Source organism: Mobula hypostoma, chromosome 3 (genome assembly GCF_963921235.1).
Source record: "Mobula hypostoma chromosome 3, sMobHyp1.1, whole genome shotgun sequence".
NCBI classification, from domain to species: domain Eukaryota; kingdom Metazoa; phylum Chordata; class Chondrichthyes; order Myliobatiformes; family Myliobatidae; genus Mobula; species Mobula hypostoma.
In genome coordinates this window covers 13879591-13894277 of record NC_086099.1, presented here as the reverse complement: position 1 = coordinate 13894277, position 14687 = coordinate 13879591, and the positions used below count along the sequence as shown (strand labels likewise).

Here is a 14687-nt window from a genome sequence, read left to right as displayed (position 1 = left end):
CTTAGGTTTAAGGGAAACTGGAACAACTCCTTTATTTTCCAACAAACACAAAACATAAAGTCTGGTTTTTAAAAAAAAAACTTCCTGTCATTACATTATCCTGTCCGAACAGCCTCTTAAAATGAAACCCAACTCAATGTCAGTGGTTGCTAATTATGCATGTTTCCACTCATTGCACTGCCCTACAGTGTGACCGCTAATGCCAGGCAAACAGTCTCTGAAGAATGTTGATAATGGCTGGGATCACCCGGCTTGTAAAGACACGCCCAAAAGAAGGCAATGTGAAAAATTTGCTGACGTAATATGACATGGCACATAACGATGATGACTGGAAATACTTTAAACTATCTTGGATGTTGAAATATCCCAGAGATACACCTTGCGGGGTCTATGTGAAAATAACTGGAATTTTTTGTAAAATTCTTACTTTGTCTTAAAGCACTTGGTCTTTATACAAAGTAGCTGCTCATATTCAGGTGCTTGGAAAGCAGAATGATGGTTGTAGAATTGGTTTTCAGTTCCTTGAATTTTTAAACGGTGCTGTTGATTGACTGATGAGCCCACATCTGGAAGTACTACGCGTCACAGAAGCTGACATAGTGATCCCTGCAATTATTTTATGCTCCAGTACACCTTTTATTTGACAGAGCCTGAACTTTTCAACTGCTGATTTTGACAAGGATAGAGTCTATTTCAAAATTGTAAGAAAAGGCAGTTAGCATGTAACAGGATTCCCGGGCGGTGCCAACACGGTAGAGCAGTGGTTAGTGTAACACATTACAGCTCCAGTGTTCATGCCTGATGTTCAATTCCCTCTGCTGTCTGCAAGGAGCTTGCACGTTCTCCCTGAGACTTCATGGGTTTCTTCTGATTATTCTGGTTTCCTCACACAATCCAAAAAGACAGTTTAGGTTTAGTAAATTATTGGGATGGCATGTTGGCACTGGAGTCCTGGTGGCACTTCCGGGCTGACCCCAGCTCATCCTCTGACTATGTTGGTCGTTCACTCAAATGACACGTTTCTGTGGGTGTGCTTTGATGTCCACGTGACAAAGCTAATCTTTCATCTATTTTTCTTTCTTATCAATGTTTTAAATTGTTCAAAACTGTGACTAACAAAGCACTTTCCCCCATTTTTATTTTCCCTGAGGTAATGTCTGAGTAGATCTCAACTGAACATATTGTTCAGGAGTCGTATCTTTCGATCATATCAACTGAAAGCTACTTCCGTCAGTCTTGTGATTTTCATGCTTTGTTTATTTTTAATACAATTCTAGTATCAGCCACCCATATCTACTTATGCCTCTAAAGTTCCCATTGTATATCAGTACCTCTATCCCATGTGTCAAGTGTCAAAAGTTCAAAGTTTGTACATATATGTCACCATATACAACCCTGAGATTCAATTTTTTGTGGGCATTCACAGTAGAGCAAAGAAACCCAACAAAATCAATGGAAAAACTACTCACAAAGTCTGACAAACAACCAATGTGCAAAAGAAGACTATAGACAATAGGTGCAGGAGTAGGCCATTCGGCCCTTCGAGCCAGCACCGCTATTCACTGTGATCATGGCTGATCATCCACAATCCGTATCCAGTTCCTGCCTTATCCCCATAACCTTTGATTCCGCTATCTTTAAGAGCTCTATCCATCTCTTTCTTGAAAGCATCCAGAGACTTGGCCTCCATAGCCTTCTGGGGCAGAGCATTCCATACATCCACCACTCTCTGGGTGAAAAAGTTTTTCCTCAACTCCGTTCTAAATGGCCTACCCCTTATTCTTAAACCGTGGCCTCTAGTTCTGGACTCACCCATCAGCGGGAACATGCTTCCTGCCTCCAGCGTGTCCAATCCCTTAATAATCTTATATGTTTCAATAAGATCCCCTCTCAGCCTTCTAAATTCCAGAGTATACAAGCCCAGTCGCTCCAATCTTTCAACGTATGACAGTCCCGCCATCCCGGGAATTAACTTTGTGAACCTACCCTGCACTCCCTCAATAGCAAGAATGTCATTCCTTTAATTTGGAGACCAAAACTGCACACAGTACTCCAGGTGTGGTCTCACCAGGGCCCTGTACAGCTGCAGAAGGACCTCTTTACTCTTGTACTCAATTCCCCTTGTTATGAAGGCCAGCATGCCATTAGCTTTCTTCACTGCCTGCTGTACTTGCATGCTTGCTTTCAGTGATTGATGTACAAGAACACCTAGATCTCATTGTGTTTCCCCTTTTCCTAACTTGACTCCATTTAGATAATAATCTGCCTTCCTGTTCTTACCACCAAAGTGGATAACCTCACATTTATCCACATTAAACTGCATCTGCCCACTCACCCAGCCTGTCCAAGTCACCCTGCATTCTCATAACATCCTCCTCACATTTCACACCGCCACCCAGCTTTGTGTCATCAGCAAATTTGCTAATGTTACTTTTCATTCCCTCATCTAAATCATTAATATATATTGTAAACAGCTGCAGTCCCAGCACTGAACCCTGTGGTACCCCACTGGTCATCGCCTGCCATTCCGAAAGGGACCCGTTAATCGCTACTCTTTGTTTTCTGTCAGCCAGCCAATTTTCAATCCCTGTCAGTACTCTGCCCCCAAGACGAACAGTGCAAATGCAAATCAATATGATTAACAGACATAAATGGGCAGCACGGTGGCATAGTGATTAGCACAATGCTTTTACAGTACCAGCGACCCAGGTTCAGTTCCTGCTGCCGCCTGGAAAGAGTTTGTATGTTCTTCCCATGACCACATTGGTTTTCTCCAGGTGCTGTGGTTTCCTCCCACAGTTGAAAGACCTACCTGTGGTAGTGGTCATTGTACAATGTGAATTAGGCTAGGGTTAAAACTGGGAGATGGCTGGACAGCGTGGCTCGAAGGGCCAGAAGGTCCTATTCTGCCCTGTATGTCAATAAATATAAATAAATAATCAATTAATAGATGCATATAATTAATGGATAAATAACACTCACCCTATCCTAATAAACAAATGTGATTAGGTGTCACTCCACTGTCATGAAGTGATCTGTCAGATATAAATACTGGACTAGAAGGTTAAGTACCTTGGCAGCAAACGGAAACTTCAGACAGGCTGATGGGCTCATTATCTGCTATCAATTATTAGCTACTCTATGTTCATGTAATTGTGACCAAGTAGGGATGAAGGCATTTATGTCTGGTCCTGTTCCCCCAGTTAACCATCGAAGCTCAATTAGGAAGGTTTCACCCTGCTTTTTTCTTCCTTCAAACTTCTGGTGATTACACTTTTTTTTTAAAAGTCTCTGTCTCCCTCTGTCTGCTAAGGAACTGCTGTGTATGTACATCTACTGATGCTCTGGACACATCTTCAGTGATGTTCCTGGAATCATCGGGTGTTTCGGGTCTTTCAACATCATACAACCTCCTCCAGGTGACCCAGCCGGGGCTGATCAGACCCCAGCTTGTGTCCAGATGGCTAGCTACTTATGACTCCATGGCTCCCCTCTTTTGAGCCACAGTCATCTTGAGGCCCTCTCTGCCGCATCGGTGGTACTGCGGATGGCTCTCCTCTTCCTCTCTCCCTCGATGCCCAAAATGCTGAAGGCTCTAACTAAAGAACGGGCTATGAATCCCCTACAACCAGCCTCCACTGGGAGACACCTTGCTCTCCATCCAGCCTGCTGACGGTTGCTAACCAGTCCTGCCTACTTGGAGAGCTTCCTTTCAAAGGCCTCTTCCAAGCTATCTTCCCATGGGACTGTCAGCTCCAGCAGCACCACTTGCTTAGTAGACTCAGACACTAGGACAATGTCTGGTCACAGGGTGGTGGCTGCAATATGGTTGGGGAACTTCAGCTGCCATTTGAGGTCCACCAACAGCTGCCAGTCCCTTGCAGAGGTCAGGGTGCCTGCAAATGTTCTTTTGGCAGGAGGCTTTCTGACCCAACGAACTGCCCTGCCCAGCAGCCTGCCTATTTAACCCTAGCCTAGTTGCAGGACAGTTTACAATGACCAATTGACTGAGTAACCAGTACATTTTTGGACCGTGGGAGGAAACCAGAGCTCCCGAGGAAACCCACGAGGTCGTGGAGAAAACATAAAAGCTCCGTATGGGAATTGAACTCCCAACCCCGGACATCCGAGCTGCAAAAGCATCATGCTCACCGTTACAAAACCCATGTACCATTTTTATTCTGAGGAACCATTAAAGAAATGCTATGTGTTTGACAAATGGATTAGTTAAACTTTATCATTTTCATTTTGAGGTGGGTTTGTGTTTCCAACAAAGGGCAATATGATTTGTCTGACACCATATTTAACCCTTTTTAATTCTGAATGCTAAGGAAATACTGATTTGTTCTCCATGATCAAAGTTCAAAGTGAATTTATATCAAGGTATCAAATATGTCACCATATACTATACTGACATTCATTTTCATGCATTCACAGTAAAGCAAAGAAATACAATAGAATCAATGAAAAACTACACACAAAAACTGACTATCAATGAGCAACTAAAATAAATTACATAATTAATTTCACCAATTACATAAGTCTGGAGCCCTTGAAAGTGAGTCCATGGGGTATGGAGTCAGTCCAGAGTTGAGCTGAGTGAAGTTATCCACGCTGGCTCAGGAGCCTGATGATTGGAGGGTAACAACTGTTCCTGAAACTGGCGATACAGCACCTAAGGCTCCTGTAGCTGGCCCACTTTAAGTACAAATTAATCAAGAGAAACGTGAAAAGTTGAGTGGGATAAATGTTGAGGAAGCAGTGTTACCATCTTTGAAATTTAAGGAATTAAGAAGTCACCTTGCCTTTTGTTTCGTAACCAGGCTATTATGGGAAGCCGGGGATGAAAGAGGAGGAAACTCTAAATAACTTTGTTTAACTAAACTGCCTCTGTAGCCCATCCACTTCAAGATTTAACGTGTTCTGCATTCAGAGGTACTCTTCTGCACACCACTGTTGTAATGCTTGGTTATTTGAGTTACTGTTGCCTTCCTGTTGGCTTGGATTAGTGTGGCCATTCTCCTCTGACCTCTCTCATTTATGAGGCATTTTCACCCACGGAGTTGCTGCTCGCCCAATGTTTTGTTTTTTGCACTGAACCTCTTGACCATGTCTGCATGCTTTTATGCATTGAGTTGCAGTCACACGATTGGCTGATTAGATATTTAAATTAATGAATGGATGTGCAAGTGTACCTAATAAAGTGTCCACGGAGGTAAGTACAGGTCCCAAACTCTTTTGCATCTTTTGTTCTCACAAAGCAGCTTTAAATTCCTCTTCATTAATGTATCAGAGGATCTGTCCTGTGACGGGCACGTAAGTGTCATCACAAAGAAAGCATGAGAGCTCTCTAATTTCTTTGAAGTTTGCAAAGATTTGGCACATCACAGTGGCTACAAATCATAATCTGTGGATGAAGAAAAAATCCAACCTCATTGCAGCCTAATATCAAGTAAGCCTGTGTTACTGCCCTGATGCTTTGTCAACCCTTCCCACTGCACGACTGAACTTTGTCTTCAACACCCTTCCCATTTGGAATACGACCAAAAGACACCGGAGCTGAATAATGCCATTTGGCCCATCGCATCTGCTCCACCATTCCATCATGGCTGATTTATTATCCCTCTCAACCCCACTCCCCTGCCTTCTCTCCATAACTTTTGACACCCTTAAAATTACAAACCTGTCAACCTGTGCTGGAGGTTGCCTGCATCCAGAAACAGCCTCAGCAGTCATTTCGCAGAACACACAAGTGTCTTGCATTTGTAAACTAAAAGGTTTCCATGTAAATTATTATCAACAAACTGATGGTCTCTGCACTGCTGCTAATCAAAAGGCCTTGACCAACCCGTCCCCTCTTCTGCAACAATTAATGTTCACAATGAAGTCTAAATGGTGAGGCAGATTCCTGTAATCACCTGTCAAAACTTCCAACCGTGTATCACTTACTTAAATCTGCTAAACTGAGATGTGAAGTGTGACTGTCTGACAGTCATCTTGCTGTTCTAACACTTAAGTGGCTTTGTAGTTGTTTGAAACTGTGATCACTGCTTTTGGCTGTTCTAACCCACTTAGTTCAATTTGTTCATTAACTGTTTCAGATCTGTGTAGAACCTCAATTTCACATGTTTCGGAGATTGTTGAAGGATGAATGTTATTTGTTGCTTGTGCATCAAAGCGTACAGTGAAATGTTCTGTTGGCAGCAATGACCAACACAATCCATGCTTCTGGCATCAGCATAGCCTGCCCAAAACAGACGCCTTTGGAATGTGCGAGGAAACCAGAGCACCCACAGGAAACCCACTGAGGCCACGTCCACACTAGACCGGATAATCTTGAAAACGCCGGTTTCGCGTAAGAACGATAGGCGTCCACGCCAGGCATTTTTGAAAATACCTCCGTCCCCATTAAAACGGGTATTTGGGCGAATCTCCTCCTACTGGGCATGCGCAGGACACATCTACAGAAAACAAAGGAAGAGGAAACGGTATACTTGGTGCGCGTTCGTCCAGTTACAGACTAGAAAAACTTAAAAGGAAATTGCCAAATGACGGACAGCTGTTGGCTCTCGCACATGAGGACTTAAAATTAAAAAAACAAATACTGGAGCGTATGGAGGCAACCGACAGGGAGTTCACGGACAGTATGACCCGGCTGACAACGAACATTGAAAAACTGACTAACTCTGTTGCAGAGGGATTTGCAATGATGGCTCCCCCCCCAAGTACTTTTCACCACCACAATACCAGCCTCACAGCCACTACAATAGCTACACATATGGACACACAGACCCCCGGGTGGCCCCACCAACATCTTCCCCACTCCCACAGAGGGGTCACCCTGGAAACATTTCCTATAGCCATAGTCCCTTCACCGATGAAAGGGATGACAGGTTTTTTAAAACCTCCGGTTACCCCGTACACACTACAACGCCCAACTGACGTTTTCAGATTTAAACACTCTGGAGAGCGTTTTAGAGAAGCTCCGTTTTCGGGGGAGGAAAACGCCGCTTCAGTGTGGATGGAGGGTCAAAACAAAGAGAAAAAGCTTTGGTTACAGATTTATCTGGGCTAGTGTGGACGTAGCCTTAAGGCAGGTTTATACTTCCGCGTAGTAGCCTACGCTGTAGCCCACACAAGTGGCCTACGCCATTGTGAGCATTTATAATTGTGCGTTGGTGTGTCTGCGTCGCTCTGCAATTCACCGCCAATACGCTAGTTAGCGGTAGGGTTTCTATGCCACTGTGTTGAGTTTCTTTGTGTTGAAACGCAACACGAAGAAACTCAAACTTCAAATAATGGCGACTGAAACTGAAGGAGAGTGTATTTTCTGCGCTTGTCCGGCTACTGAGAGACATGGACGAGGAAATTCATTTCAAATATTTTCAGATGTCAGCAGGTAGATCTGACGATTTGGTTCATCACCTCCAACAATTTATTTTGCAACAGTGTACGCACAGTATACTCTGAGACTGGCAATCACCATTCGAGTTTTAGCTTCAGGAGGAAGTCAACAGACTGTAGCAGCTAGCTACAAAGTGGCGTCGAGCACAGGGTCCTCCATAATTTCGGAGGTCTGTAAAGCTTTATAGAAAGCATTGCAGCCAGAGTTCCTTCCCTGCCCTTCAGTCACCCAATGGGAAGCTATTGCAGCGTAGGAGGAAACGCGATGTTACCAAGCGGTCCCATCACAGTTGTTGCAGTCTGCGTCGCTGCGGTGCATAGTTACATTTTTGGGGAGGTGCGCGTCAGGCTACGGCATAGGATACGCGGCTACGCCTTACCTACGACGTAGATTTGACGCAGAAGTATAAATTGGCCTTTAGTCAGGAGGGGAATTTACAGACAGCAGCGAGAATTGAATGCTGATCACTGGCACTATGAAGTGTTACACTAACTGCCATGCTACGTGCAATCATCATGCCCCTGAATTGGCATGGATTACTTCATTTACACTACTCCGAACTGATTCCACAGTGCACAGACTCTTCACAACTCGTTATCAGTATTATTTTATTTGCATATTGATTGTTTGTCAGTCTTTATCTATGTCTAGTCTTTACAATAGAAATTCTATTGTAATTTTTCTCCTGTAAGTGCCTGCAAGGAAATGAGTCTCAAGGTAGTAGATGGTAACATGTTTACTGTGATAATAGATTTGAACTTCTGCAGGCAGCCAAATTTGAGGAGAATGCTCCACACCTCTTCTAGAATGGGGTGTGGTGAGTTCAGCAAAGTAAATGAGGTTGATTTCGCTCCCTGCATTTTCCCTATGTATGACGTCAGGTGGCTGGGTTGAGATATTGCCTATCAAAGGAGGTGCAAGGCAGTCCTTCCCTCCGCTCGCCTGCAGGTTACCCTTGGGAAAGGTGTAGCATCTGCTTGGCATCCATGGGCAGGCCACATGCATAACACCAAACTCCCAAATGGACTCACTTTTTCCACTGTTAATTATGTCAAAAGATTATCAGATGGACAAAGAAAAAGACAAAGGTGTTCTCAGACCTCTTTGGGGTAAACTTGTGGTTTGGATGAGCAATCCAGGGACGAGATCAAATTTGAGTTTCGGGTCATTGAACCATCTACACATATACAGCCAAGTGAAGCAACATTCCTCCGGACCAAGGTGCACAACACACTACATATAACTCACACACAACACATAACGTAACGTTACCACAAATAAATTAACAAATAAGGTGCATTTACAACAAGTTTAAAAAGTAAACAATATAACGCTACTGGCACATCATATGCAGTGAGACCTGGGTGGTGGCAGGGAATTCAGTAGTCACGTGGCCTAGGGGAAGAAACTATTTCTTCTCCTTCTCCTTCTCCTTCTCCTTCTCCTGATGCTTGGTAGCTCCTACCTGATGGTAGGAGGTCAAAGCAATTGTTGGACTGATGGGAAGGATCATGGACATTGCTAAGAGCCCTACTCCCACCACGGCAATTGTTGGATTTAAATGCAATTAATCATTGGAAGTTTAAAAACACTGCCTTTGCAGTGATAGGCCACCATTTTGTTGGTCATATTTTCCTTTGGGCTTTCCATTGTCCTTCCGTTATTCCAAATATTGATCTGATAAGACCTGAAAACATGGGACGAGAATTAGGCTATTCAGCCCATCAGGTCTGCTCTGCTATTCCATCATGACTGATTTGTGATCCATCTCACCCCTATTCTCCTGACTTCTCACCTTTTATTTACAACAACAAAACCAAACTACATTTTTACCAAGCCATGTTCCAGATCATTCTAACGTTTCTGTGCATGCTCAGAACTCTCTCCAATCATGTTCAGACACGTCATATCACCACAGGAGAAATAAAACAAAGGCCCCCTGGCCCAGGACAGTGACTATCTATCACAAAGTTACATGGTACAAATCAACAGTTGATATTTGGAGTTGAGACCCTTCATCTGGACTCATCCAGATGAATGATCTGAAATAAGAACTTGAGGGGCAACTTTTTTTTTACACAATGGGCAACCTCTATATGTGATGAGCAATCAGCAGATGTGATGAGGCAGGTGCAACCACCTTTGAAAAGACAGTTGGACATGTACGGGGATAGGGTAGGTTGAGAAGTGTATGGGCCACACACTGGAAAATAGCACTGGGCTGGATGGGACATGCTCATCAGCATGGATTAGTTAGGCTGAAGAGCTGTCTTGTAACTCTGTGACCCAAAATCGACTGTCCTTTTTCTCCATAGATGCTGCCCCCTGGGTTCCTCCAGCACTTGTGTGTGGCTCTTCCTTTCCCAGAGCAGTTCAGAGTGGAGCAGATGTAATTTTTATGACCATCTAAAGCCAACTCTATTAATAATAAATTTCAACTCCAAGTTCACTTGGAAATTACATTTCTAGCTGCTATAGAGGGGATCTGAACTCTTGCCCTTGGATCAACACAACAGGTCAAGTAACTTAATCAATGCATGGCCTTCCCATTTAACCACTATAATTGAATAATTTCGTAAAAAAAAGAATGTATAATTTCCAATAATACTGGAGTTTCTTCAAATAGCTGCCTACTACACCAGTGGATCTATTTGCAGGAGTGACCATGCTCAAGGACAGCTTCCACCCACTGTTATAAGACTACTGAATGGTTCCCTCATACAAAAAGGCAGAGTCTTCACCTTATAATCAACCCTGTTATTGTCCAGGCTGCCTTGCACTTTCTCTAGTTTTTGCACTGTTATGCACTACCTTGATGTTCCTTTAAGTTGTTATAGCTGGGAGTGGTAGTGGGGTTAAGCTCCCACTCCCCATTAAATGCTCCCAACAGTGGGCTTCTCAGATAGCCTCTGACAACCAAGACCAGCTCCTGGCATTCAAGTGTGGCTTAGTTTCTAAGCCCAGGGGAACAGTTTCTACTGATAGGAGAAGGGGTAAAGCCAGCTTACTGGCACCGTAAAACCAGTCACTTTGGGCAGAAAGCCTGTTGCATGTTATTATTGTCCCTGCCTCTACCAGCAACTCTGACAACTTTAAGCAGCATGGTAGCGTATTAGTACAGCACTTTACAGTTCCAGCCACCTGTGTTCATTTTCCGCCGCTGTCTGCAAGGAGCTTGTACATTCTCCCCATGACTGCATAGGTTTCCTCCAGGTGCTCCGGTTTCCTCCCATAGTCCAAAGATGTACCAGTTAATAGGTCATTGTAAATTGTCCCATGATTGGGCTAGGATTTAAGTGAAGGTTGCTGAGCCTTGCGGCTCAAAGGGTTGTTAGGGCCTATTAGAACATAGAACATAGAAATCTACAGCACGTTACAGGCCCTTCGGCCCACAATATTGTGCCGACCATATAACCTACTCTAGAAACTGACTAGAATTTCCCTACTGCATCACCCTGTATTTATCTAAGCTCCATGTACCTATCTAAGAATCTTGTAAAAGACTTTTAAAAGAATTTTAAATGTCTTTTAAAGTCTCTTAAAATTCTGTGCTGTCTCTCAATAAATACATACGGTTAAATGATGTTCCAATGGAGAAAACAAAAGGGGTTCGGAAGAGATGTAGTCAGTCATCTCAAAGTGTCAAAGGAATGACAATTGGCTATGTGGTCAAATTTTTTTTGTTAATAGTATTGATGGTTTGTAACATGCTGATGGTTTAGTGAACATTTTTTGTAATTTCCTTCCATCACTTGCTTGTAAAAGTGGCAACACTATTGGTACCTTTCTTGCTGACTTTGACTTCTGTTTCAGAGGCCACCAAGGTGATGAGTACCGACAGACTGTCCAGCTTCAGCGAAGATGAGCGAGGGTATGATGATGTGGTTCCGTACAGCGATGACGAGACGGACAATGAACTGGATAGTTCCAATGAAAGGCTGAACGATATAGAACAGAACGAAATTGCCCAGCAAGATCCTGATCGGCGGCAGTTGAAAAATGGTGAGTCTGAATCGCAAACAATCATTTCAGACTAAGGCAAAAAATCAAATTGATATGTTAGGTATTAGATCACTGTCTTGTGACTCCTTAGAGAAACTAGAACATAAAATTAGAACATAAGACATAAGAGCAGAATTAGGCCATTCAGCCCATTGATCTTCTCTCCCATTCCATCATGGCTAAATTTATTATTCCTTTCAACCCCATTCTCCTGTCTTCTCTTTCTTTCTTTTTCAATCGTTTTATTAATTTCAAAATACAGAAACAGAACATAGCCATAATACAAATAGAAGGAGATGTAATGTTACACTTAAAAAAAAATTGCAAAACCAAGTAGTGGAAATTAACAAAGCTCCCAAACATGTAGAACTAACCACGGATAATACAAAATAAAAAAAAACTGGAAAAAAAAAGAAAAAGAAAAAAAAACAAAACAAAAAAAACCCATCCCCAAAGAAAAACAAAATTAGTCAACTAACCTAAAAGACTTGGGCAAAACTAACAACCTAAAAATGGAAAAGAAGAAAACCTTAGTGTCGACGACTCCAATCCCCACCAACAACAGTACAGGGAGATAAAACAAGTTTGGAAATGATCAAATTACATCAAATGAAAATGCTGAATGAATGGCCTCCAAGTTTTTTCAAACTTAATGGAAGGGTCATAAACTGCACTTCTAATTTTCTCCAAATTCAAACACACCATAGTTTGTGAAAACCAATGAAATACAGTAGGAGGGTTGATGTCTTTCCAATTCAGCAAAATGGACCTTCTAGCTATTAAAGTAAGAAATGCAATCATCCTTCGTGATGAAGAGGTTAAATTATTTAAGTCTATCATTGGTAGTCCAAAGATAGCAGTAATTGGATGAGGTTGTAAGTCTATATTTAGGACCGTTGAAATAATATCGAAAATATCTTTCCAATATTTCTCCAACAAGGGACATGACCAAAACATGTGGGTTAAAGAAGCTATCTCGGAATGACATCTGTCACATATTGGATTAATATAAGAGTAATAACGAGATAGTTTATCTTTGGACATATGAGCCCTGGGCACTACTTTAAACTGTATCAACCTATGCTTAGCACATACAGAGGATGAATTCACCAAGAAGGATCTTTTCCCATTTTTCAGTCGGTATATTAATCTCAAGTTCTCTTTCCCAGTCAGCTTTAATTTTATTAGAAGCATCAGGACATAGATTCATAATTATATTATATATAATTGCTACTACACTTTTCTGAGAGAGATTTAAATCTAAGATTTTTTCCAAAGTATCCATTGGATATGGATGTGGAAAATTAGGAGAGACAGTAATTAAAAAGTTTCTAATCTGTAGATATCTAAAAAAGTGAGATCTGGGTAAGTTATATTTATTAGAGAGTTGATCAAAAGACATAAAACAGTTATCCAAGAATAAATCGCAAAAAGATATTATACCTTTGGTTTTCCAATCAAAGTAAGCTTGATCCATCGTAGAAGGTTGAAAAAGAAAATTTGATATAATAGGACTTGCTAGAATAAATTGATTAAACCCAAAAGATCTTCGGAATTGAAACCATATACGTAAAGTATGCTTAACTATTGGGTTATTAATTTGTTTATATGATTTAAAAGAAGTAAAAGGAAGTAAAGTTCCTAAAACCGAACTGAAGGAAAACCCTTGTAATGAATTAGATTCAAGATTTACCCAATGAGGGTTTAAAGATGCGTCCAAATCTTGTATCCAAAATTTTAAATATCGAATATTAATTGCCCAATAATAGCATCTAAAATTCGGGAGGGCGAGCCCCCCCTCCTTTTTAGATTTCTGTACATACCTTTTACCTAACCTAGGATTTTTATTCTGCCAAATATAAGAGGAAATTTTTGAATCTACGTTATCAAAAAAAGATTTTGGGATAAAAATTGGAACCGATTGGAATATATACAAAAATTTAGGCAAAATGATCATCTTAATAGCATTAACCCGACCAATCAAAGACAAAGAGATTGGAGACCATTTGGTAAATAAAAGTTTAATCTGATCAATTAAAGATAAAAAATTAGCTTTAAATAAATCTTTATACTTTTTCGTAATTGTTATCCCTAAATATATAAATGAATCAGTAACCAATTTAAATGGTAAACGTCCATAAATAGGTACATGCTTATTTAAAGGGAATAATTCACTCTTACTAAGATTCAATTTGTAACCAGAGAAGTTACTAAATTGAGCTAACAGATCTAGGATAGCAGGAATTGACTTCTCCGGGTTAGAGATGTATAACAACAAATCATCTGCATATAATGATAATTTATGTATTTCGTTTCCACGGGTAATACCAACAATATTTGGCGAGTCACGAATAGCAATTGCTAAAGGTTCAAGAGCAATATTAAATAGTAAAGGACTAAGAGGGCAACCTTGCCTAGCACCACGAAAAAGAGGAAAAAAAGGAGATCTATAATTATTTGTACAAACCGAGGCTACCGGGAAGTAATATAACAATTTAATCCAAGATATAAATGTCAAATTAAAATTAAATTTCTCAAGAACATTAAATAAATAAGGCCATTCAACTCTGTCAAAGGCTTTCTCAGCATCTAATGAGATAATACATTCCGGGGTAGTAAATGAGGGGGTATAAACAATATTCATTAACCTCCTAATATTAAAGGATGAATAGCGATTTTTAATAAATCCGGTTTGATTCCTAGAAATAATTTGAGGTAACACCTTCTCCAGTCTAGTTGCTAGAATTTTTGAAAAAATTTTTAGAGTCTACATTCAGAAGAGATATCAGTCTGTATGATGCACAATCAATAGGATCTTTATTCTTTTTAAGAATTAAGGAAATAGAGGCTTCATAAAACGATTGTGGTAATTTACCTAAGCTGATTGCTTCCTTGAATATTCTGGACAACTTAGAAGAAAGAATGGAGGAAAAAAATTTTTTAAATTCCACTGTAAACCCATCCGGACCGGGTGCTTTACCGGAATTCAATGATGAGATTGCAGTTATTATTTCTTCCTCTGAAATGGAAGTTTCTAATGATAGGCAATCTTCGGGTGATAGTTTCGGAAAACTCAATTTACTTAAAAAATCATGCATGAAATTAGAATCATGAGAGGAAAATCAGAGTGATATAAAGAGGTATAAAATTCTTGAAAGGTTTGGTTTATCCCAACATGATCAACTGTGAAAGTATCATCCTGTTTACGAATCTTAGTAATTTGACGTTTAGCCGAATCAAATTTCAATTGGTTAGCCAGTAATTTACCCGATTTATCGCT

The 14687-nt window shown here is 41.0% G+C and overlaps 1 protein-coding gene across 5 annotated transcripts in view; it reads left to right on the top strand.

The window, feature by feature from the left end:
- The window catches only part of atp8b1 (ATPase phospholipid transporting 8B1), a 182791-nt gene that overhangs the window by 85963 nt on the left and 82141 nt on the right, over nt 1-14687 (top strand). For all 5 annotated transcript variants that reach the window (XM_063042668.1, XM_063042669.1, XM_063042670.1 and 2 more), the window contains one exon: nt 11219-11407. In XM_063042668.1, coding sequence (XP_062898738.1) covers nt 11233-11407 — 175 coding nt within the window. In that variant the 5' untranslated portion in view covers nt 11219-11232. The remainder of the gene's footprint in view (nt 1-11218; nt 11408-14687) is intronic.